The sequence below is a fragment of the Plectropomus leopardus genome, chromosome 11 (genome assembly GCF_026936395.1).
Source record: "Plectropomus leopardus strain MGB_pleo_1.0 chromosome 11, ASM2693639v1, whole genome shotgun sequence".
NCBI lineage: Eukaryota > Metazoa > Chordata > Actinopteri > Perciformes > Serranidae > Plectropomus > Plectropomus leopardus.
In genome coordinates this window covers 13,793,103-13,820,353 of record NC_142186.1, presented here as the reverse complement: position 1 = coordinate 13,820,353, position 27,251 = coordinate 13,793,103, and the positions used below count along the sequence as shown (strand labels likewise).

At 41.2% G+C, this 27,251-nt stretch overlaps 2 protein-coding genes across 2 annotated transcripts in view; both read right to left on the bottom strand.

Annotated features, from left to right (window-relative positions):
- The window catches only part of irx4a (iroquois homeobox 4a), a 486,370-nt gene that overhangs the window by 148,846 nt on the left and 310,273 nt on the right, over nt 1-27,251 (bottom strand). The window lies entirely within an intron of this gene.
- On the bottom strand, nt 84-5,991 carry irx2a (iroquois homeobox 2a). Its single transcript, XM_042489153.2, has 3 exons — nt 5,446-5,991; nt 3,785-4,190; nt 84-2,941 (listed from the first exon to the last, which is right to left on the bottom strand). Exons 1-3 carry the CDS (start codon nt 5,683-5,685, stop codon nt 2,055-2,057), a joined length of 1,533 nt encoding a protein of 510 aa, XP_042345087.1. The 5' UTR covers nt 5,686-5,991; the 3' UTR covers nt 84-2,054.

The window sequence follows — 27,251 nt, the reverse complement described above, 5'->3', positions numbered from 1 at the left end:
AAGAACAATGAGCTGAGCAAATCATAAAAATGCCTCAGTGTTAAACACAGGTCTGTTGTAAATAAAAGAATGACTCCCCAAGATTTATGTCATAGTTGGGAAAACAGTTTAATATTTTCTCCTTTGAATAATGGATATCATACCCCGCTGGTACATCTATACCAGCGCGTTTTATTTTATTTACATTCAAAGATATAAATTAGTAAAAGTACTCCTGATAACAAGATTGTGTAGCTTTTTCCCAAATGTGTCTCAAATAAAAACCGTCCATAATATATATATTTACAAAACGAACAGACGATGTCAGTTTCCCATTTTTGCAATACAACTTGCATAAATTATAGGCATCATTTTGCCATCATTTAAAAAAATAAATATCAAATGTAGGCTATTCCACTTTGAAGTCCTCAAGTTCACTTCAGTCCCGTCCGCTTTGCGTCCCAAAGACACCTCCTTTTACAAACACAGTTTCACAGAAAGGCCAAATTATGTTTTCCACACGTGAATATAGAATAAAATAATATACCATGGCAATAAGCAAACTATAGGAACCTGAGAAATAACATGGAAATCACATATAATGGGAGATTTTTTTTCCAAACTAGCATATGAAATTATTATCCACAATGCATCAAAATAAAAACTGAAATAATAAAATCTGACAAACATGTACTGTAGAAAGTGTCTCAGCCTGCGTGCTGAGGAAGCGGTAGCAGCTTTCATTCCGACTATATGGTGGCACTAGATCTGGTTTGGAGTAAAAGGTTGTGGGGGTTAAAACGTGGGGCCAAAAGGTGGTGTCCTTACTCGCTTTATAGTCAAAGCAATTGTGACACCTACCTGCAGACCATGGAAATAAAAATCCCACACCATCAAATGATACACTCTCTCCACAACCGCAGGAAACACTGCGTTTTCACAGGCTGCCTCTGCCCAAAAGCAGCTCTACTCTGCAAGTGCTTATTAAAATCCCTACTGCATAATTACCGGTGAGAGAAAAAAAATCTATCGAGCATCCAGCGGCGTGCAGGCAAAGCTTTGAGTGTGCGCAAGAAAAGTGACCGCCACAGTAACCTAAGCGACATTTGAAGATGTAAAGTTGCACGATGAATGCACAGAGCAAACGAACTGATTTGTTTGCTTTTGGCTGACCCTGTGTAATTATAATTATCCTAAACTGAACGATAAGGTTTGAGTGCGCGCGCGCGCGCGCACACACACACACACACACACACACACACGTCAGAAGAAACATTAAAAATAGGATTCCTGCTCAAAGCTATGGCAACATTTCTCTGCTTATTGGATTCACAGGCTGCCACTGTGTGTGTATGTGTGTGTGTGTGTGTGTGCGTGCGTGCGTGCGTGCGCGTGGATCGGCTGATTTGAGGCCTGTCCCTTATGAACTTATTTTCAATGTCTTTAAGTCTTGCACATTTGTTTGCAGAACGCTTTTCTAATCACACCCCATTGCTTTCTAATGCGATACTTAATGATTCAACGAGAGACCAAAATATACATATTATCTAAAAACAAACCAACAAAAAAAAACAAACAAAACAAAACAAAACAAACAAAAAAAAAAAAAACAGGAGAGCAATTATAAATTGATTTTTCCAGAAAATGCACTGCGCTGAAAACGAATTACAGACCATAATTCACTTTCGCTTGCTTGGACGGCACTAAAATATCCATCTGAATAAATCATTTAGTCTCGTATGCAGTCCTAAAATCGTATTCATCCTAAAACAAGTGGAAAAATCTGCCAATCGTGTCAGATAATGTCACTTGTTCCTCATGCAAACTCGCTTTTAAAAACGTGGTAATATTCTTGAAACGGACAGTCACCTCAGGGTTTCACTGTTATGACACATGAAAGTGACACAAAGAAAACCAGTTGATTTGCATTGCAAACAAGTGAACTCATTTTACTTCCAGTGGTTTACCTCCCGCGTTTAAGAAAAATACAATCTCGAGATTTAACACCAGATTAAATACATTTTCAAAATCATTTTGTTCACCGCGTAGTGTTTTTTTTTCTTTTTTTTTTTTTATTACGTACCTTTCTTTGCTTCTAAATTTGCGGCTCTGAAATGCTGTTGTTGCTGCTGCTGCTCGACAACAACAATCTGGTTGGGGTTACTTTTAACGAGGGGAGAGTCTGGCCTGTGTTTGGGGTTTGTGCTCGCCTCCAGAGCCTGGTGAGAGGAGCTCAGACCCTCGTTTGCAGCAGCAGCAGCGGCGGCGGCGGCGGCGGCAGCAGCCAGACTCACTCCAGATGAATTAGTATACCGCAGGATCCCTTGGCCCTGCAGGGGGCTGAAGTTGCCATAGTTTGTGTAATTGCTATAAAAGGGAGAAGTGTAATAAATAGGTCTTCCAAGGATGGAGGGGGCCGGGTAGAGGGAGGGGGAACTGGCAGCCGGGGAGGTGGTGGAAGACGTAGGGGGGGTGAGGAGGCCACCGCTGGAGGAGGGGCAATTTGGTTGCTGCCCCAGTTGCTGATGTTGCTGCTTTTGGTCCGAGGTAGCAATTTCCGCCAGCGACCACAATTTGGGCTTGACTGTAGGGTTCTGAGGCGCCCCCGATGAAGGTCTGCTATCAAGGCATGAGGACGATTTATTGGTATTAATATTGTTGCTATTGACGAGGCTCCGGGCCAAATCCTCGCGTTGGCTGTGGAGATGGTGGAGGTGATGGAGGTGGTGGTGGTGATGGTGATGACTGAGGAGAGGAGCTTCTACTCCCGTTAGGGGCGACGATGTAACGGATTTGGGTGAGAGTGGAGCCCGCGGGTCGTGGTTCTGGTCCTCGCCGTCCTCGTCGCACTTGTCGCCGGTCTGGTCTGGGCCCAGCTCCCCCACGCGACAGCTGACCTTCTCCCCGTCAGACTCCGCCGAGCAGGAGTGGTCCGTCAGAGTGTCGACGTGCAAACTGATACCTAGAAGAAGAGGAGAAAAAGAAAAATATGAAGACATATAGTCACAGGAAAAACTAAAAACAAAAAAAAAAACTATATAAGAAAGACATAAAGAAAGAAAGAAAGACCACTAAAGTATAGGGCCTGTGCCATAAAATTAATCAACAATCAGCATTTTAAAATAAAAGCAAAGTCATGAACTCAGAATTTCTTATAAATATTTTTTTTAAAAATTAATCTCGCACTCAAATATGTCCATGTGTATTTAAAGCAATCACTAAAATTTTACAACCAACCAGACTTGAATAAGTAAGATATTAATTATGTATAGCAGTTTAAATAATATGCCATTAAAAGCATTTGCTAAAGAAATTATTGTTTTCTTTCTTAGATAATTAGGCTATACGAAATGCAGAATAATATTAAAATTTATTAAGGATCACTCGTGGATTGCTGTGTTGTGTCCTCTTTGACCCACAGTTATTCATGTTAAATTAAATAAAACGTTCACCATAACAGGTAATTTTGTCTTAGATACTCGTTTTCATTTGAGAAAAATAGGCCTATATATCAAAATGATATATTAAAAATTGTATCAATAAACACAGTTACTTCAATAAACTGTAGTAAAACAACAGGCTACACGAAAACCAGATCTGTGAGAATAATAATGAAATATATATTCAAACCAGATAATTTCTATATCCAGGACTTTTTTCTTCTTTTTTTTACCCAGAGTATTATTGCACTGAATAACTTGATCAGTAAATAAAAGAGGCATCCACCCCCTCCCCTCCCTCTAACCCCCAGCCTACCCCGAATTGTTAAATGGATCATTGGCTCGGTCGCCAGATTATACCCCACCTTCATCCTCCGCTGAAGCCTCGCTGTTATCCAGCGTTTTTTCAGAGCGCTCCACATCTTTCCTCTCCGCGTCCCCGTCCTCGTCGTCCTCGTCTTCGCTCTTATTCCTGGGCGCCCAGGTCATCTTGTTTTCCTTCTTGAGCCTCCGCCTCGCGTTGGCGAACCATGTGGAGACCTGCGTCAGGGTCATCTTTGTGATAATTGCCAGCATGATCTTCTCCCCTTTGGTCGGGTACGGGTTCTTCCTGTGCTCCTGCAGCCAGGCCTTCAGGGTGGCCGTTGCGTCCCTGGTGGCGTTTTTGCGGTAAGCCGGGTCGTTGAGTTGGTAGGGGTACCCTGGGCTCCCGTATGGGTGGTAACTTAATGCCCCGGCCATGCCCGACGTGTGCGCGTCATATGGAGAGCTCTGGAGAAAAGTTGAAAAAAAAGAAAAAAGTCAGGAACATGCATGTGTTTTCAATTTTTATTTTTAAATGTGACATTAATGAGGCTTGTGAGTAATTAAGCAAACACAATAAAAGGGGCATTTAAAGCGCACAAGTATGTAATAAAATCACATTAAAACGAGAGAAACAATTTTATTCTACTAGCTACATTTAAGTATTTGTTTTTGAAATCCTGTCAGAACAGGTGAAAAGGGAGAGAAATTCACTGGCATCTTATCCTGAATTTCTATAAGTAATCTGATCTTGAATAAAGACGTCAAGTGCATTGTTATAAATAAACGATCAATATTTTAGCTTATACTTTGATCATTTGTCAACCTGTTCATTAAGCTTTTAAAAACACTGCAAACGCACGGGTCGTAAACACATCGTGCGTAAAAAGCAGGCCGCAGAAAAGCACGAACTAATGGTTAACTAATGGTGAAGATCATTATCGGATTAACTAATAACAGGGCTCCTGTTAATAAAGCCGTAAAGATAATAAAAAGGAAATTTCAATTTTCTGTAATCACCTATTAGCTTCCTCATTTTCTTCCAGTGGCTTGCTTTTTGTTTTGTTGTGGCAGCACCAATGTGTTAACATATCTCCTCTTTGCAGCATTACAAATCCCATTAGCAAATCACTTGATATGCACCTTTCCTAAAACGCTTGAAGTGCCCTGTGACATTAGCATTGCGAGTCATGCTTTTCATGTTAAAATTTCGTTTATTCAACTCTGCATAAAAAGTCAGCGACTTCATCCCCTGGTGATTTTAATGACTGCTGGAGAAGAAAGAGTAATAGCTTGTGTTCTATTAATTTTCTATGGCGCACAAATGAACTGCTTCGAGGCTAAAGGCTCAAATAAAAATCTTAGTTGGTGTTCTGTTTTACATAATTAGCTGCGCAGTGAGTGTTAAGCGTTGGTCAAGCCGTTACAATTCCTAGCTCATGCTTAAAAAAAATCCCATTTAAGCCAAAGAGGTCAATGATTTTACAGTAAGAAACCGACGAGCAGGCCAGTAGATATGGTAGCAACGTGCACTCATATAAGAAAGTTCCGCCAGCACTTACTGAAGAGAGATTCATAACAAAAACATAGTCAACCTGGGCCGATTTAATCGCGCTGTGTCCCAGTGAAAGACAGCTAAACATTTACAGACTTTCGCCGACACATTCACCTGCCGTGGAGTCTTATCGCACAGAATTATGCAGGAATACATGAAATATTTTACCATGTAGGATGGGAATCCCGTAGTTGGATCCGTGGAGTATGACAGTGGACTGGAGAAGCCTGCACCGGCCGAGGCGGAGAAAGCAGCCGATCCAGGGTAAGGACTGAAGGCTGAGCCAGAGGACGACCTCGCCAAGTCTTCATTCCGCGGGGCAGCCAGAGCCGAGGCCCCGTAAGCCGGACACGAATAAAGAGCCAGAGAGCCCGGGGGCTGGTAGAGGTAACCCTGAGGATAGGACATTGGTGAGCGCCGGGTATAGGTCGCCGATTCCAAAAAAGGGAGGAAAAAACGCGCACGGCGGCGAGAAACAACAGCCAAAAAATAATAAACAATCAACTCAATAATCGGCCGTGCAAACAGTCATCAGACAATGAAAATAAAAAAGTCCTCCCTCCACAGCCCCCTTACTGGGAAAAAAAAACCCCGAAAGATCTGTTAAAGTGCCCACATAGAGGCAATGTGGCATGCGTCTTGATCCCCTAGCGTCCGATGTTTTTAGTACGCAGCACTATGAAGTGAGGAGTTAGGAGGGAAGGAGCCAGTGGAGTTTCAGACACACAGAGCATTGGGGGAAACTGGAGCTGTCACTCCGGCTCATCTGAATATCCCATCCCCGCCCCCTTTCTGCCTCAGAGAAATGGAGCCTCGGAACAAAACCAAGACTCCACACTGCAAAAAGTAGGAACTATAACCATTTTAACAAGAGTGGTTTAGTTTAGTGCGGGATTTTAAAACCGTTTTGACTTAATACAGTCAGACAAAACAACAAGGTGAGATGTAACTGTTGACAGTGCAATTTAATTTCTCCACAGTTGATGTATTTGTCATATGTCTTAGGGAAATTGACAAAACAGGTGAGGTAATGTGTACTAGAGTTCAAATCAATTTTGAACATCTCAATTCCATTATATCTTTTCAAATCTCCAAAAGCGCATTAATTGATTTTTTTTTTTTTATGATGGATATTTTTTGCAGCGCCAGTACATAAGTAGTCTAACAGGGACAGAAAGAGAAGCATACAAGGTTACTTTTAGCCTGTATAAATACATCATTTTTGTGCCGTCGGGTTATTTATTTTAATTGTTTTAAGGGTCAGGTTGATTTTGACACAGGTGATCAAAACTTGCACACGCGCACACACACACACACACACACACACACACACACACACACACACACACACACACACACACTCCCATAACAACTGAGCAAAAAGAGAGAGAGGGAGAGAGAGACAGGGGGAGAGGGGGGGGGATATAAAATGGCCAGTGCTCTCCACTTGCAGCTGGTTATGTCGTCAGTCCAACTATCAAACGCGGACACATCCATGAACGTATGCGAGCGCCGATAAGTGTGCGCGCTCGTCAGGCAGTGCGCGCTGCGGGAGGCGTACCCGGCTCCTTAATTTCCACCACTTAGCGCATCTCAAATACACTCATCCCTTATTATTACAATTACATTCATCAGGAATAATAAAGCTGTTGGTGGTGCTGACTGCCGCTTTATGAGGGGCAATCTCTCCTCTGCACAGACACCAGCACTGCTAAAGTGTGCGCGCGCAAGTGTATGAGGCGAGTTTGACACTTTTTCTCCCACTTTGCCAGTGTGTTTGGGCCGCTCACCTGTCTACGCTGCTGTGTATCATTGTGTGCGCTTTTTTGGACTCGTCTGCATGGAAAAACAGGACACAGCCTTGTCCTTTATTACTGTGATTACAGGCATTATGACCTCTGTTGGAGACAAGCGATACAGCACAGCATGGTGGAAACCTGAAACTGTGACAGCGGTTTTTTTGGAACGGGCAGTCAAGGTGGCAGCTACTGGGGAAGAAGAGTGGCCTAGCAGTCTTCCTCATCAGTATTCATCCGAATGAATGTGTTCATCCATCAGGTGCTTGTTCCTCCACTGCAGTGTGGTCTGACAGCGTTGTAAACAGCAACAGCACAATTTAAATAGGTGCAATACAGCTTGCCTGTTAGCAGAAGTGACTAATTTATTGAGAACGCCTAAATACAAGCATGCATTACAAAAAGGAGGCCCATAGTAATGTTTTCTGTGTGTGTGTTAATTAATACACAACATCTCTTAATGTCCCCTATTCAAATGCTTACTTAATTACAGTCACAATGGGCCTTTTTTATTTAGACTAAAGGAGACATAACAGTGTTATATTAAATCTAATGCCACATATTGTTATCACAGCATAATATAGAAGAGTAAGAATGAAGGAAAGTATTGTCAGGAGTACTATGTAAGAAAAGGCAGTATTTTTAAGCACACAACTAAATTAAATACACCATATTTAAATAATATTTGAAAATTAGTTTAATATTTTTTCACATTCTAATTGCTATCATGATTTTGCAGAGAAATCCATCAGTGACAAATTATATCGAGCGAAAAATTAACTGCATAAAAAGCTTTGAAAATACAAATGTTACATCTAATATATTTATTATGTATGATGACGTGTCAAATGCATAAGCCTATAAAACACACATCAGTCATTATGCATGACTATGACGTGGTTGTAAAAACAGACTGAGATTGAAGGAATTGTAACATATCTATGTGTGTGTGTGTGTGTGTGTGTGTGTATTACAATTATACAGACACAAACTTGGCCCATGATAAAGAAAAAAATTGTATGAGAAAGCAGTAATATTGAATAACTGTGTTTTGTACAGTGTACTTCACATCACATGGATAAAACACATAGTGTGAGTTAGCCGTCAACATGCAGGACTTTAAGAGAAATTATTCACTGTAATGCCAAATTCTACATCTCCTTTGGAGACACAGAGCATTTATTGTACCCTGTATAATTTGTGACAGTCTGTCTGTTACGCAGGAAATGGCTTGTATTTTACAGGAAGATATAGGTGGTTTCTTTGTTTCAGGCAGGACTAATCAATCCCAGAAGAGTAAATGAGTACTCTTAATACAGATTGGGTCAAGATGTGGTTGACTGGGAGTACTGTTTGGCCCACACCAGGGGGCACTGTCTCCTCTACACACAGACCATAGGCTAACCATCAGTAAGCTACTGTACCATCACTGTGTGTGTGTGTGTGTGTGTGTGTGTGTGTATGGTCTGTGAAACCTCTTTTTTCACTTGTATGTGTGTTAAGTGTATATAATGGTGAGTGCATATGTGAGTGTGCATGTAAATGCCTGTGTGCACATATGCATATAGTCAGTGTGAAAATGCACCTGTCGGCCTGTAAAGGTGTAGAACTGTGTGTGTGTGTGTATGTGTGTGTGTGTGTGTGTGTGTTGAACTCCGCAGTAGTACATTCCAGGTCTCAGTTTCAGACAGGCTGGAACTCCTAAGATATTTTAGTCCCCAGCCTGATGGAGATATAGGAGATGGGAGAGAGAGGAGATTGACTGACAGGCAGGAAGGAAGACAAGGCAGACGGAGAGACAGACGGATAAAGACAATATGGAGAGTATGGAGACAGTGAGGCAGGCAGATGAAGCGAGACAGAAAAGCATTAGGTCAGACAGACAGAGAGGTGGACGAGGAAAAAGATGTAGAGTCAGACAGATACCCCGTCCTGCATGACCTTATTGCCAGTTTGGGCTAATAGAAATTAGCTGTTGTGACTTTCAAGGCTGTGTATAAATATGGCGTTAACACTTCTGCTGGTGATGTATAGATGCGGCTATAAGGCGTTATAAAGATCGACAAAAAACAAAAACTAAAAAAAACTGGAAAAGAAAATACATATATATAGTTCTATAAATAACTTCTTGATCGGCAGCATAATGGTTGGGCTCATTTTACTGATGAAATATAGAAAATGAGCTTGAATATCTGTTGGCAACTGCATTTTTCTTGAACACGTTTAAGTTTTAAAGGCACAATATTAAAAACAAATCAGCTATTTCTGAATTAATTTTCTTTTTAATTTTCAAGAGTTTGCATGCCCTCCCTGCAAATACATCTTATACTTTAGCTTCCTCAAACTAATTAACTTTTGCTCGCTAAAAAAAAAAACCCCCAAAAAAACAGACACGCTTGTAACATATTGATATCATATAATAAATACAAATGATTGCTTAACGGATAAAAGCAGTTTTTCTACCTCGGCTCACTACAGATAACTCCATATCAGTCGATTTATGAAAAATGACATCCTTCATGAATGAAGGAAGCAGCTATTGATTTTTCATCTATTTCCTCCCAACAGAATTTACCACTGAATAATGTCGAACTGGCAGAGTTGCTTGCGTTATACCTGCTGATGATTAGTAACTGTTTACTCTTTTTCTTGTCGAGTGAATTGCCTGAAGTTGAATTGAATAGCTAAAGGATAAAGCTTCGATGTCATGCCCTTTGTTTATTACATGTGACTAAATAAATATTGATTTCTGATTTTTCATACGCTTTTGAACCTCTGCAGATCGGCTGCCTTGGACCTTTCGCATTTCATCAACTTACATGACTTGCATTGGGGCTTCATGTGTTAACGATGTGGGTGGCAGTTGAAGGCAAACATTTGGAGGCAATGTGGGGTGGAGCTGGATAGAAGTGTTAATGTGCGTCTATCACTCTAACTATGCATGACTGTAGGTGCATGACTAACAGTGCAGTGGTGTAGCAGAGAAATGGACTAGTTATGTAGTCATATTGAGCTGTTGTCAAATCAATACAGTCTGGAATATAGCAGTATGATTAAAGCCCGAGTGTGGCTATTGTTCACAGTGACTATTGCCTCCATGGTTTTGTAACTTATTAGAACAGGGGATTGAATTTTTCCACCTCGAGAAGGAGTTTCTGCCTTCTAGTCTCCTTGTAGCTTTGAACGCATCCTAATGGCTTTAATCTGAGTGTTGTACTCATCTTTGCTGGACAAAGATCCAATTTTGCATCACTTGAGAACAGTGTGTATTATGCTCCAACCACATGACTATTTACTCTCTTGAATTTTGAAAAAGCTCAGAATGTTTTATCCTCTGTGGGCTGGTGAAGGAATGCTCAGCATCCCAAACAAACTACAGTGCATGTGTGTTTGTGTGCTTATGTTTGTGCGTGGGCGTGAAGAGGGAAAGAGAAAAACTGCATTGTGATCTTTCATTGTGCAACTTAGTTAGCCAGGCAGACTTTTTGTTAACTTAATGTGACCAAAAACAAGAAATCAATTCTTGAGAATCGGTTATAAAAACCGACAAAACGTGACACGTCTTTGCATATCCGTCATCACTCCAATGTCACATTTTGATACAAAGCACTACTACAATTCATCTCCTCCCCCATTTCAGTTTGTCGCAGAAATGTCTTTGGTCTTTTTTTTGTACAAGGGGGGAGGGGTCAGTAGGGGAGGGGGCAGCTGGGGGAGGCGAGGGGTTGGGTGGCAGACTGGCGACAGGCCGTCATCTCTCTCCCCGCCTGGCATCTGCCCACTGCTGCCAACCCTTTTCTAATCAGCAGCCGTCCATGTGCTTGGCAGCAGAGGGGGTTTCAAATCAGCTTCTCGCCCCGAGTTAAAAACCCTAAGCCCTATCACTTTGTAAACGGGTACCTTTAGGGCAACTGATGCAGGGACGCCTCTGATGTGCTGAAGTGGAGAACATCGGTTGCCTCGTTGCCTCGAATACGTTATGCTGCTAGCACTGTTGTTGCTGTTGTTCTTGTACTTGTTTATCATAGTTTTTTTTTTATTTTCAAACCGAAATCACAAGGCAGCCCTGTCTTTAGGTTTTGATTTGTTTAACATGCTGCTAACTGACATGGATGTTGGGAAAACAGTTCTTGGGGAGGAAAGAGAGGCAGTAAACTGATGGGCTTGAAGTGTAATTCCTCTTGAAAAATGAAGGGAAACAACCGCACTTGGAGTGAAACACAAGTCTTTATTTTGCTTTATTCTGACGTGTTGTCTGAACTGGAAAGACAAGGAGAACGGTGTTCCTGTTTCCTAACTCATGGTCGGAAAACTTCTCTCACAAGTGCTGTCGTGCAAACCACAAACATTTTAAACAAAATACTGTCTCAGACATAAAGTGCTAAAGTGAGTTCAAGATGATGAAACCAGGACTATTAGGCTTACAACTATGATAACCATATAACTCCACAAATGTTCATTCGAGAACAAATTATTTGGTGTATAGCATAAGGCTACAGGACTGATTCATCTGCAGGGCGGAGGGTGCGGGGTTTAGGTGGGATGGCTGTTGGCTTCAGAAGTAACAAGTACAAAGAATAGGCTATGTGGAAGGGGAAACGAAGAAAAAAAATCCACAAATTATAGGAATTATGTGCCGCATAGGTTTCAAACACACACACATCCAGACAGGCTGATTGATGAACCAAACGAGTCACCGAAAATCAAAGGGGGGAAATAAAGGGAGACACAAAGGGGGGACAATTTGAAATGGACTAACCCTCTCCGGTGGCTCTAGCCAAGGGTCGGACAGATAGGGTTGCCTAGAAAGAGTCTGCTGACAGCCAGTGTCACTGGGCTTTGTAATCATTGTGCTGGACCTGATAGGGTTACTAGCGGCTAATCCAGGCTGACCTTGGTTAGGTGCCCTGAATGAGGACGGCTTTGTACAGTTGGGACAAGCTAACAGTATGACGGTGATGCTGACATATAATGTCTGCGTGGGGACTTGCCACCACAGCTCTTTTGTTGTGCTATCGAGTTGCAAGTCCCAGCCACACATTAAAAAAAAAAAATGTTTTTCTCTTTCTGTCCGGGTGGAAGAAAGGTGGCATTTAAATTGTCACTGGGGAGAAGGTACGGTTGTATCTCAAGGTTCAAGAGGTCAGCTCTTGTGTTGGATGGTGTTCGAATGACTTCAAAACAAATCCTATCATGATGAAATTTCATGTTGTTGCAACGTAATGGCCTGTGTGTGTGTGTGTGTGTGTGTGTGTTGCCATGTAAGTGTGTGTCTTCACACGATGTGATAGAAATTCCAGCACACATCTACGACATGTTCCTACAAAGAGTATCTCTGAGACAAGGCCAAACTGTAAGGCAGCTTTTTCTTTTTCTCACAAGGGGAAACTGAGCCTAACCACTCTGCCTCAAAATACATTAACTAATAGCCAATAATAAAAAAAATGGCATTAGAATTTCTTTATACATCATTTATTCACAATGATTTCACACTGATTAAAAATGCACATAAGCCTTGCCCCAAAAAACACTGCTGTCCTCTGCTTTAAAGGTCCCATGTTATGCTCACTTTCAGATTCATACTTGTAGTTCGGATTTATATTAGAAAATTGTTATATACTGTAATGTTCCAAAAAACACTTCATTTTGTCATACTATCTGTCCGAATATATACCTGTATCAACTCTCTGAAAGGCTCCTTTAGCACCTGTCTCTTTAAACTGCCCTCACAAAAAAGCCCAGTTTGGCTGGATTGGTCAGTTTCCGGGTGTACCACATCTTCACCCTTGGCGTCCTTGCACTGTCACTGCAGCTGAACGACTGACTGTAACTGCACTGTAGTGGCACTTTCTATCTTTGTATAGCATATTTGTGACATCACAACTTCCTGGAGGTCTCGATGGCACAGTTTCTGAATACGGACTCGGAGCATTTCTCTGTGAATTAAGTGTTTTGATACTTTTACAGTATTTATATAACAAGCATGGATTTTATAATAATAATAAAAAAGAGAGGACAATCTGACTTTTGACAACACGGGAACTTCAAATGGTGATGCTCCATCTAATATAGAAGATCAGGGAACCCAATCATTAAATTATTGTTGCAACACAGTGTGTTACTACCATCATAAGAATAGAAAACAGGAAAAAAACCCATCATAAATATAATACACACTCACCAGCTTCCATTTAACATCCATATATACACATCTTCCCAAAACACACACACACACACACACACACCTTCAGGCTCCAACCGGTGTGAAGGCAGTAGAGAGAAGGCATCCTTGCCTTTCTTCCTGCCAGGGAGAGCTGTAAACGGGAATGGGATTCCCATCCCCTGGAGCCTGCTACTAATCCACAACAGGCCCACTGCTGGATTACTGGGGACATCAGCTGACATGCCAGCGAGTGCACACACATACACATGCATACACACAGGGGGCGCACACACATGTGCAAACTCACCTATGCAACACACATGAACTGGCACACACATCAGTGTGTGGACACATATGCCAGCCATGCAATATGTGCAACATACACTCACTTGCATGCAGATCAGTGGTCAGGCATATGGATGGAAGCACGCACACACACACACACACACACACACACAGGCATGCACGCACACACAACCACACACACACACACACACACACACACACACACACACACACACACACACACACACACACATAGACGCACGCACGCACCAAACACACAAAACAGACAAATCGCACACATAATCAAGACCTGGAATGCAGCTCATGGCTTTAATACATTGGCAGGACAATATAGAGATTGCCATATTTCTACAGTCAGGAGTTGGCAGTAATGGCTAAGTCTGTCCTCTATTGTCCCTGCTGGTCTGGATGCATGTTGATGTATACACATTTTGGAGTCCCTCACCGTGCAATTATACGCATCTATCTTGCATTATGCATGATTACGTGGTTTGTGAGTCCTGTGATTATTTTTCTAACTAAAGCAGAGCATTAAACTTGTGTTTCTGAAACTGCAATCCACTAGATTTGTCTCTCCTCTTTGTCTCCTGCCCACCACAACTGCAACGCAACATTTGGAATGCCCATACAATTGCTTCTGGCAATCAAAATTAGAATAAAGTGTGGTCAAGCATGTTCACACACTGAGATAATTTCATGTTGGTTATTATGCTCAGTGCTTGAATAATAATTAAAAAAATAAAAACAATAAAGAGTGATTGTACAACACTGTAGTACAAGTGAAGTCCTGCTCCCTATGTGGATATAAATGGCTCATTCTAAGGTAACGAAAACACAGCAAGATTTAGGTGATTATACACATACACCACCATACTTATTATACTACATTCCATTTCTGCCAATACATCACCCTAAACCCTACACACCGGACCTTCAAACTGGCGCCAAAAGAAAGCATACAGTTACAGCTAATGTGGATCAATTTCTACCATGGCACACAATGTGCTGATGAGAAGTTGCTGAAAAAAATAATTTACAAGTTATTGTATGTTATGTGGAAACCAAATGCAAAAGACACAAGCAAACAGTTACGTTGTTAAAAAAGATAGTGATTTTGAATGCAACAATGAGTCAATACTGACACATCAAGATCAACCAAAAATTTGGCAATATAGGCATAAATGCTCATTGCATTGCAATGCATTAATGTTCAACGTTTGTATATTGCCGTCAGTATCTCCAATCTGTATCATGCCGTTATAAAAGTTATTAAAAATTGTTTCACTGAATGGTAAATATCAAACAATAAGAGGACACATATCACTGCCTGGAATCAAATGCTGCACTAAATCAGTATACACAATATGCTGATTGCTCGAAACTGAGATCAGCTCTAACACACAAATCAGCTGTAACACATTTCAAATGCAGTCAGGTAAATCTCAGCCCATGATTAGGTCAAGCGTGGTGGCGGTATTTGTGGTAAACACTGTTCCGCTCTGGGGGCTAAACGTTTGTGTCAGTAAAGAATAATTACACCCTTCCGCGTTGTATCTATCGTGTTAATCTCGGTCCGCAGCAGCCACTTTATTCTCTCGTTTGTTTAATAGCTCACTAGCAGCTTTATTGTTTCAAAGTGCTCGATAGCAAACCTGTAAATTCTCTGTTCAACATTTGCCCCCGTGGCGTTGTGGTTCACCGGTGCTGAATGTTGAAATAAAGCAAACAGCCATTGATCTGCAATCAAAGATCCAGGACAGGAGGTCATTTACATGTAGAGAAGAGAACCATTAGGAACTGCTGCAAGGCATGTGCAGAGTTAAATTCATTTAGAGGTGGTTCGCTGGCACTATTGACTTCTCTACACTAGGTATGTGTAGAAAATGAACAAAAATCACTAAGCTATTCTAAAATATTTTGTAAAGTCGTGGTAGATGCTGTCTGTTGCTAATTAGAAATGGATGTGCATGTGTGCTGTACACAACAAAGCCAAGTTGACTATCAAGGGACCAAGGGAGAGGGACAGGCTTTATACTGTGGGCCTTGATATGAAGCAAAGGAATCAGATAGGAGGCAAATGGCTCTTGAAAATTAGGCACAACCACTTATTGGCAGTTGGTCAAGTTTGCAACTGTCCCAGGAGTCCTGAGTGCTTATGCAATGTGTTGCAGCTTCTGTTAAAATTTGATGATTAAATGGGCAAATACTTTCTAGATTTGTAGACTGAGAGCAGGGCCTGTTTATTTTATTTATTCATAGCGTGAATATGAATAATTTACCGGTCAGCAGTTTTTGTCAGGAGAGAATCATTATTGTATGTGGCAGGCTAAAGGTTTGTGATTTTTGCATTTGGCACTTTTCCACTGTATTGACAGCCGCCAGCTTCTGTTGGGGTCATCTCTCTGTTTGCTTAGAAAGCAGTCTGTCACGACTGAAGCTGCTTTAACAGGTTGTCATAAATGTGTGCATGAAATAAAAATATCTCCTGTGTTTAATATTGTTATTTTGTCTACATGTTTTTGATAACTTTAGAGGGATTTCATTATAAGCTTTCACAATGGTGCCAAAACACAAGCTAGATTCTTTACTATCAAAATGTTAGCTAGAAAACTTATTTCAGTTTAAAAAAGTATTTCACAGCTGATGGTCTTTCCATAAAACTAAGCCGTCTATGCAGAGATGCAAATACTTAAAATTGGTGCTATATGACCAGAGAAAATAGAGAAAAAAGTGGTGGCATTTGCTTTTGCTGAAGTGGTGGAAAACCTACAACTACCAAAATGCACGGCGCCGTACTGGACCAAACAATTCTCCTACTGGTGGGTGATGTAATGCAAGATTGGCCGTTTGCAGACAGGAAATAATACTGTGGCCGGCTGGTTACAAACAATCTCGAAAGGGTAAACTAAAATATTCTTATATTATTTCTTAAAACGTGAGGCAAGGAATAGGCAACAAAGTAACATAATTTTGGTTCAAATCTGATCAGCATTACTTAGTTTTACCAAAAATGCGAAATACCAACCTGTTCTCGGTTGAGAATCTGCAAAGTATCACTTTAAGAACTACACTACATAATCAGTGGTGTAGTTAATGCTTTACTATCTCACCTTTACTATCTTATATTACATGACCTAATGAGACTATCCTCCCAAAAAGGGTGAAATCATCAGTTAACAAGTCAAAAGGTGTCTCAAAACCACAACAAAACATCCTCCTTTAACATGGGAGACCATTTCTCCCTTCCAACTGACAGTCAACTTTGCTCTTTTAAACATTATCGCAGTCATTCCATAGTGTTAACCATGTGTTTATTGTCGTAACCATGGTGACAAAGGGGCCCTACACTGAAGTAAGTAGTAATTTGAACCTAAAATATACAAAACCTGAACCTGTACTTATTTTAAGCCAATCCATGCTATTCCCCAACTAAGGTGTTTTTGTCCCTACACCAAGACAAACCTTTGTGTTGTCACATAATAAAACTGATTTATTTTTCAGCGGGCATTTGTAACGATTATGGAAAGACAAATGACATTGCCCCGCTGATAGGGGTTTTGCATTTTAAATTTGTGAAAACAGATGGTCTGACAGACAGTCAGAAAGATGGCTTCTTGCACCCTCTCTTCCTCAGTACTACAAGTGTCTACTCCCCTACACTCAGTCAAGGTCAATTGAGTTCTCCAGTCTGTTATCAGTGTGGTTTTTGATGGAATAGTGCAGATAACAGAGTACTCAGAGAAAAAAAGATGGAAGGAAACAGGAGATCAAGAACTGCTGGTTCTCAAATAATTATTGCACCTTCTCCACATAGCAACAGATTTATTTCTAACCTTTAACATCACCATATAGCTTTCAACACACTCAGCTGCACTCAAAGTGGTTAGCGGTAGGGTGGATTTATTGGACTATTGGTTTGGAAATAGCTTCAAGTGTTTAACTGATTTTACAGAAAAGTAAATATGGATTTGGAATGTGTGTTGTGCTTTCCTATTTTGATTTTGCTCAGAGGATTGTAACATATTGACTAAGATTCAGTGCGGATAAAACAATGAAATGAAAGCAAACGGGAAGTTTAAAGTCAAATCAGTGTATCTTGGAAGCAGTCCTAGCTTGAGAGGCTCATCAGAAGTTACGACATTGGCTACCTCTGAAACACTTCCTCATAGCTGTCTTCAAGACATAAGTGCTTGTTGCCAATATCACAAATGAGAAATGACTGGTGCCCAACTGGCAGACTCTCTCTGTTGAAAGGCCTTGACTGGAGTGAATAAAGGGGTGTGGGATGAGAACTCTCTTATATCCGAGCCACAACCCTGTATGTTTTATCGTCTCTTAGAGAACTCAATAAGACTGTTGGATTTTCCATTAAGTGGTGCATTTGTTAACATTTTTAAATTTTTTTTTTAAATCAGGCTTGGAGTAGATAACAAAGCCACAGGGGCCAGTCAGGGTCAATCTGATGTGGAGAGAATCTGATATAAGAACAGCCAAATTTATTTCAATTAGCAAAGCATTACCAGCCCCCCCCCCCAAAAAAACATACTTTTGATCTTCATTGTTTGTATCTTGTAAGAAAAAAAAAGCAACAATTGTAAAATAGATATTTTCTGTAATTTTACAACCACCAATACACAAATGCACACGCACACACTGCAATCAGGCCCTGCCTCAGTCCATGGGATCATCACTAAAAAGTACCGACAACACTTTGACGGACCTCGATCTAAGCAGGCCTTTTCCCATCAAGGCACAATTATGTGACTAGCCCCGAGTTACGAGCAATAAAAGAAATGTCTCTCTTTTTTATTACATCTCCCAATCGTGAACAATGGGACGTTTGCCTCTGAGCCATTTATTCAGCTCTGATGTATGATTAGCACAGGGCAAATCAATACTATGTTGGATGATCCTAACGGAACAGTGCTGTGATTTCCCCTCCGTCACAGGGCCAAGCGCTGATATTTGTCTGTCAGCAGTGACATGCTATCTCTAGCAGGGGCACTGGGGCCAAAACACAGGTATTGATCCTGTCAACATTGATGGCCCTAATGGTATGGAGGATGAGGGAAACTGCCTGCCACTGGAAATGTAATGCACTGTACGGAATGGCCTCCTTGACCATAGGGAAGGGACATGATGTTTATCTGTTTTTATGGTGAATTATACTGAAGGTCTACAGTGAACATTGCACAAACTGAAAGCGAATACGCTAACAAGAGTATCCTTAAGTCATCGGTTGTTTTTCAGCGTTGACAAACACGCCAGAAGCAAATGCTCTCTTTGCTCACAGTTTGTTGAAGTACACATAATCAGACTTGATTTTTGTCCAGATATCCTACACAGTTTTATTCATCACCAAAGAAGTTAAAGTTTTTGTGTGTTTCCCTTCCATGGTACATCATCTGTTTTCATTCACTGGTGCTCTTGGGAACATAAAGGTACCACCACTTCTGAAGAGTAAAAAAAAATCTCATGAATATGTCTCCGTGTTTATGTACGTCTGTACTGGGACCAATGTGCGCAGGTTTACGGTTACATATGTTGTACTTTAAGGCAGGGGATGTAGTTCTGTGATTGTGATGTGATTTACACGCATTTCTGTACAACAGAAAACATTCCCATATCAGGTCAGTGCATGACAAAAAAAGGTTGTCACTGTACAAATTTGCTCAAAACAGACTAAACTGATATAAACAGGCAGCTAACAGAAACTACTGAATGTCTTGTGTTGTATTCCAGGTAGTGTTGGACTCCCAAGAGGCACATGTATATGAGAATGCATCAGGGATCTTTTTATGGTGTCAATAGCCTCCTGCTTGTATTGTATGTTTGTATTGCTTTTCGGCAGCTTTAATATGAATCCGTGAGGGGGAAAAAGACTTTAAAGAGATGTTAAAACAAGCAACCTTTATCAAAAAGCCGCCAGCTGTACTCCAGAACCATGTTGTACTCACACCCTGTACACGCACACCTCTCATCTTATATTTATAATTGAATAGAGTGGCAAAAAAAAAAGTCTGGCTAAGCAGTTAATCCACTAGTTTGGCGGAAGTTGGAAGAAAAATATGAAAAGAGGGTGTAATGAACACGACCTGCCTTCAGGAGCCAGTGCCTTTCGTCTAAAGAATCAAAACTCAAACATAGGAGCCTCCGATTACTTAAAACAGTTGGCTTGCTGACCATTAACGATCCTGTCTGTGTGTGTGTGTGTGTGTGTGTGTGTGGAGGAGAGGCTGGAATAGTGTATAGGACTATTACTATGCATATGCAGTACATGTGGATGTGTGCTGCATTAGCTGGTGTGTGCATGCCCCTGTGTGAGTGTGTGTGTATCCAGCAGTGCCCCTGGCTAAGTCTCTTCAGATCTTTCCTTGTTTATGTATCTCTCTTTCCTAGACTGAGGCCCCAGGAATATGCTGGGGGCTATACAGACACAGAAGAGTAGGAGGAACATTTTATTTATTTATTGTCAGGAATTATCACTCAGCATAAATATCAATACAGCCAAAAAGGATGGGAAGTTTGGAAGTTCTAATAGCATGGGAAATGATGGAGGAATGCAACTGGAGATGTGGAGGGTTTTATCTGTGATACCTTTGGCTGAAATGTTACACGGAGCAGTGTGTTTACACTATCATGCACGGAAGTAAATGGAGCAAATTAAGGTAAAATTGAGATGAGATGTCAAGTATAGCTATTAAGCTTGAGTTTTTTTTTATGCCCATGAAAAATGAAGTTTGTGTCTGTTGTGTTATAACATGGCAGTTTAGTGCCGGCTACACTTAATGAGACATCATCAAACATAATTTGGGCTCTCAAGAGCAACAAAAAACTGTTTTGTGTGCCAGTCATCATTTCAGTCGCTCCCATCACTCATTTAAAATATATAACAGCTGTGCAAATAAATTCTTCAACATTATTACTGCAGCTACTGCCCCACATATTCCAAAATCATATCCCTCATATCCTTTGTGAGTCATCACACCTGTTATTCCAGCCCCTCAAGTTTTCAAGGGAAAGGCATCATTGAGGTTAAGCTACAGTACATAACACAGAGCACAATGCCATCAGATAACTTGTCAGTCACGGACAGCTGGAAAAAGGGCACATACACACACACACACACACACACACACACACACACACACACACACACACACACACACACTAAGATGTGCCAACACATACTCTGAGTGCTTCTGGATAGAAACAGAGAGTGACAGTGATAGAATTTACTGTGATGGTATCAGCAAAGCAGCCATCACAGCTTTGGCAGATTGGAAGGCCATCAGGACCCATCTCCCTGGCTCTGATCAGTGTTCGCATCCTGACATCAGCCCGCGATGTTAACTCCAGGCCCTGAAAGAGGGCTATGAACCATGATCAGCGATATCAAGCCACCAGAAATAGAAATCCATTTTCTTGCCTCGAGGAGAAGGGGAGGGGGTGAATGAATATCAGTGGCCTCCTGGTCTGGTCTGGTCGGGTCTTAGCTGGGTGTCTGTCTCTCTCCCTCTGCTTCACCACGCGGGGCCCTTCAGCTGTTTTTCCCTCTCCTCTTGTTCTGAAGGTTAAAGGATTAGGAGCTGTGTTTTCAGACCGGATTGCTGTCCTGGCATGGATTTAGATTTGGGCCACACACACTAGAAACTAGAGCCCCAACACACGCGCAGGTGCACATATGTACATGCAAACACACACACAGACGACCAGCACCACCGCTGAGCAGGAGGTTGTGGGGATTAGCAGGAAATACCACAAGATGGTGGCCAAAGCACTTTTTTTTCTTTCTTTATGGAGCTAAATAACAAAATGAGAACAAACCAGAGGTGCTTGTACGAAGTTGTTTTTCACTCTCCCCCTCCTCCCTCTCCGGTCGTCTATCCTCCTTCCTTCCTCTGGTCCTGTCTAAACATGCTGACCAAGTGTGTTGTGGCATTTCCAAAAGCAAAAAGCCATTAAATATAAACATGGTATGTGTGTGTTTCATTTTTTTCTGATCTTTCTGCTCTCATTTGATTCTTTTCTGTTTTGCTAAGAAACTTATTGAGACGCCTGTAAAGCCGAGCAAAGTTGTGATGAATTATTGATCGATGACAGCTTCATCAAAGCACCGTGTTGTACACGTACTTGGCATTTCTTAACACTGAATTTACAGAGAACCGACACTAATGCGCTCATGTCGTCCAAACGTGTTAACAAATTGGGGCGAGTTGGTGGACCGCTTGCTTTAAAAAAGAAAAAAAAAAAACTTGAGGTCCAGGTACTGACGGAACTGGCCTGAAAGCATCAACGTGCGCAGAGGAGAAAGTGCGTCTGTGTGTACGACTATGTGTGTGTTTGGGTTTGCATGAGGGAACATACACCAGACTTTAAAAAATGTATGAAGAACACAGCCTTTTTCTTTCTCGACACAGAGAAAAAGAGCAAACGGTTCCCAGAATGCCAGGGGAAAACACAGTTCAAATAGTGTGAGGGCGAAGGGAGCAGATCAGAGAGAAAGCTGTTTGCAGTTCAGGCCTACAAGGCAATTCTTCCCCCTACTCCCAGGTGAGAGAGCTCAAAGAGAAATAAACCTGAGGTACCAATTTGCTGAGTTTTGTTCAATAGATGGGCGAGTGCCTAGAGACTTTACCTCGAGTGCACAGGAGCCAGGGCCAGTAAACAAAATTACTTAAGGATGGTTACATATTCTCTCTCTGTCTTCCTTCATGCTTGAAGGAGACAAGCTCTTTGTCTTTGCTCTGCCCAACTTGTGTTTCATGTGAGTGCAGGTGGAAAGAGCGCAGGCGACATGTACTCTATCGTTTCAATCTTGAAGACTTCTGGGCTGTTTTCCTTGTCTCTTTTACAAATCTTTTTTTTTTTTCCACTCACATGAAGTGCAGACTCGAAAGCTGAATGGAAAACTTTATCAAAGCAGATTAAACTTTGGAGGGCTGTGAAGCTGCGGGATTTATTTACAGTGCATCTTGGATCCTCTACCGCTTGTGCAGGTAGCATTTCTTATCAACGGTGAGGTTTTATGTAGCTGTGTGTTGATTTTCATAATGTGATGCTGATTTATGTACAGACAATTGCGAATGACTTCTCATACACTATATCCTCTCTTCGGTACATACATAAATGCAGACAGGAGCTTTGCAGGTTTGAATAATTGCAGCAATGAATATTCCACGGCAAAGATAACACGCGGCGTTATTTCAAACCCCACAGACACAGAAGTTTCATCATAACGCTCGTGATAAAACTGACTGTGACATACATCGCAGGACACCTCTCGCCCATTTTACAATATGCCCTTCCTTGCTAAACAGTGAAATGAATTCCCACACATCACCACCGCCAAACCTGGACCCCCTATATTCGCATTGGGGGCCCCTTTTGGAACAATCCATTAATTCACCAAGATCACAATCTGCACAGATTCAATTATTCCTGAAACCATAACCATAATACAGAGCTATGACAGGGCCATATATTCAAACCAATATTTATTTGTAATAATGCCAGCACTCTCTCTGTCAAAGCCCGAGCAGACAGGTGGAAAAGGCACCGAGCGGAAACAGGACATAGTCTATTGAAAGGCCCTGCTGATTTATTAATGCTCACCCATTTAAAAGTCACTTCATTTTTACATGCCAGTCACTGTACATAACCCTATATGTGTTTGTGTCCGTGAGTCAGTGCAACACACAGTATACTCCTACGTTGACATTCCTCTTTTGGCATGCAAAGGCTCTGAACTGTAAGTTCACACACAGCTCAGGATATGAGGTTTATATTGCTTATGTTTAAATATTTTGACGAAGCCTTCTGCACATTGGTGATGCTTGAGAGGCCAGCTCAGAGTTTGGCATATTTTTTTTTTATGATTGACTGCGAAGGGGGAGAAAGAGCAAAAAAAAAAAGATAAATGGTTATGAATTAGAGAGAAAGTGAGTGAATGCCTCAGAGACTCGAGATGTAGAATTCAGATGTATGGTAACAGATGGCAAACCATGCAGAAATCAAAAAATAGTTTTCATTTTTCTTTGATTTTGCAGTGGTAATATTAGATGCAAATGGAACCCATACTACAGAATGGATGGTCTCAGAAACAAAGACAAACATCGCTTGAAGTTTCCCCCAGCGCCACTTTTTTTTTTTTTTTGTTGAGAAAATGAGTATTGCAGATTGCTTCACCTGTTTGTGTTCGCCGCATTCATTTCTGGGAGCCGGAAACTACAGAGGAGCAGACTCCAAACAATCATCTGTCAAATGCAGAGAAGGGCCTGGAAAAAAAGCCATCATTGTTTACAATTGACCAACATTACCAAAGCCACATGAAGAATGAACAAAGTGAGAAAGAAAAAAAAAAACCTGTGCGTGCATATGTACACGTGATATCACTTCAGCATATAACTCCTCTCCGAGTTGTTTGATCCTAATTGCAATATGTCTCGAAAGCCAGGTCCCAGCACCATGTACTTGTTTTCAGAGTGAGAGAAATTAATTCTCATTGTGTGGCTGTTGTAATGTCACAGATGAAGACCACCCTGACCTCAGCTTGAACTCATCAGTTGAAATGAAGTTGTTCACTCAGCTGTAGAAGACAAACCATAGTTGCTGCGGATTAATCAACCCCATCAGGGCGCGTGCAATATAGGGCTCTTGCTGGAAATGGCTTCCACCCGCTTCCACTTTGACCCCAGGAAATGTTGGATTAGAGGGGAGTGTGCATGAGTAAAGAGCAAGACCCTGACGTATGTATGATATACTAAATTATATGAGGCTTAAATTAGGTGTCTAACCTACTGTGTGTATGTGTGTGTGTGTGTGTGTGTGAGCGTGCTTTGTTCCCATGTGCCATCATTTCTTTTGGCTATTCTGACATTGTGTGTGTGTGTATACAGGGGCACTTTTACAATGCAATTACGGCATCGGGCATGTTATGATTTCCGTATGATTTCTATGCTGTGCCATATGCGCCGCAGCTGTCGAAGGAGTGCAACCATGCAAAGATACTGTAACATTTTCTACGGTGCTGCTTTCCAGATGTCCTTGAAAACACACTTCAGACAAGAAAAAAAAAGAGGGAGAGAAGACAAGTTGGTTTTGGAAGGAGTTGTCATTTCTGGTGAAGCTGGAGTTGGAGTCTGTCTGGCTATTTATCAGTCAGCAGGATGCATCTCTGCTGAGTGCTTCTCGCAAAGCCAAGCGGTTGTATTTTAGATAGAGATATCAAGACAGAATTGTAAACATTTGGAAGCCACTCAAGGAGTTTTTGACAAGACAGACAAACAATGCATGCGCCACATCAAATGTATGAGCTGTGATGTTTCAAATGACACGATTCTGAATTTTCATGAGGCTGTTTTCTACACTCATTACTTTGCAGCCCCACCCCCTCCAAAAAAAGAAATAAATCTTTTGTTGTGAAATCTACCAAGTCCATCAAAGCTCGCAAAGCAGATGTCCTTTGCTTAACTTGTGTTTTCAAGTACTTTCCGCACACTGTAAACTAAACTCCAATTCTTCGCCGCCTTTTCCAGTGTCGTTGGCAGTATGTGTAGGTAAGTCAGTGTAGCTATCAGAGGCTGCGATGGGGCTTCACAGGCTAGATACTAAAAGCCATACATTATGTAGTTGTCAAGGGATGTTGATTTGTCAGAGTCTTTAGAATTTCCTGGGTGCTGAAAGTGGAAGCTTTTTGCTTTTGTATGAAACTTTGATAGGCGGAGGAGAGAGGAATATGATCCCATTATTTTCTGGCTTTACACAAGCCTGACCATATGATTTACTCACCGCCTTCTAAACACAGAGAGAGGAAGTGCGAGGGAAAGAAAGGAAACGACACAGGGAGGGAGGGAGGGAGGGAGAGAGAGGCAGCCTGCTTGAGTCATTGCATTTGCACGCATTAGAGTTTGCAAGACTAATGTTTTGGAAAACAAGAATAGGGAAAAGTAGAATGCTGCAAATGGCTCTGCGTGACTGGATTTGGTTTGAAAAGGATATGTACGCTTCTGAGGAAAGGTTCCCAGTGATATATCCAACTGGAAATTTTTAATCTCACAGCTGAAAACTTTAAATACAAAAGCCGCTCTTCAGGTTCACTCACTCTGCCCGTATTCACAATTGCCACAGCTTACAGTCAGGAAACTGATTACTCCTCCCAGCTACACAACTTATATTATTCATGTAAACTTAGACAACATGCAGCCATTGTCTTAAAATGTTTGGCTCTTTACCAAATTGATTAAATATTTTGAAAACGTGTCAGTTTTATTTCCTAAAATACAGGTTAAATTCCTAAAATACAGGTTAATTTGTTCAAATCACTTCTATACTTTGTTCATTTGCACCATCAGTTACAAACTAACTGTTTCAACAAGCTGCTGTAATACAGTATTTGTGGGGGTATTTCCATTACAGGAAACAATCGGTAAACATTGGCTCTGGATAAGTGCAGTTGGATTGTTGTTTTCCAAAGCTGCTGGGCGATGTAACAATACAGGGAGCACTTCACGTCTCCATCCAGCACCAAATCTCTTCCAGTGTTTGTCATACACACCATTGTTGAAGTACTTACAAAGATTGAAGATTATCTCCCCCTCACTGGGCAACGCGTGTTTGCAGCCGAGTCTCACATGTATAATTCATCGGGAAAATAAATTGTCAAGACTTTAAAGAACACAATGCATTTTGTACTGGGCAACACTTTGCTTTTTACCCTCCAAATTATTTATTGTTTCCTCTACTCCCTCGGGCCTCGGCCTGACCTTAAGCAACTTCTAATTGGCTCTGCTGCCACACGGGCTCTCCGTGTTTACCCACCCCTCTGGTGTTCAGTGCGACACAGTCTAACAAAAGTGCTGCAGCCTTGTCTGTAAATGTTGGGGTATAATAGAGAAATCCACCACAACAAATAAATAGTTTTCTCCTCTTGCTTTATTATTTACTGCCACTTATTGTTTAAAGGCACAGCAGGCAGATGCATTATGCACACAGCTCATTTTCAGGTAAAATGTTTCTTTTTTGAGAAAGAACAAAGCTCCTAGGAAACACACTAACTGGTCATTACAACTGATGAAAAGTCATCACATGAGCACATAAGAGTGCAGACGTATGTACTATTGCTAATTTTTGTTTGAAATAAACGTGAAACAATTAGGTGGCTAATTGATTAGTAATTTGTGATAATGTGGATGGATGTTTGGATATTCAGGGGTGGAGTGTCAATTACATTGCTTGTTACATGCATTGTGTCTTTTCAAAATACACTTTAATTTTCACAGCATTTTCTTTTTCAAAATAAACTTACAACAGAAAACACTCAATTTTTAGGTTTATTTCCTTAGATTAAGGCAACAAAAGTCCATGGTTAGGTTTGGAATAACCATCCTGGCTTGACTAAAAATAAGCACAGCTGCATTACACACTGCCGCCTGATGGTGCGTTCACTGACAACGCAATGGTATTTGACAAAATGGGTTGTTGCCAATTGTGTCAACAACTGCCACTGCCTGCATTATACTGCTGTGGAAGGTGCCTCTGTGCATTGGTATCTGACACTAAGATTACTGTCGAAGTGGCAGACATACTAATAGCAGAGGGCATTTATTTTGAAGAAATTAAAGATGTTTCCACATAAATTAATGCAGAAAATGCAAAAAGTCACAGAATGTACAAATTTAAGTGTTTGACACTCATATATTTCTGTGGGA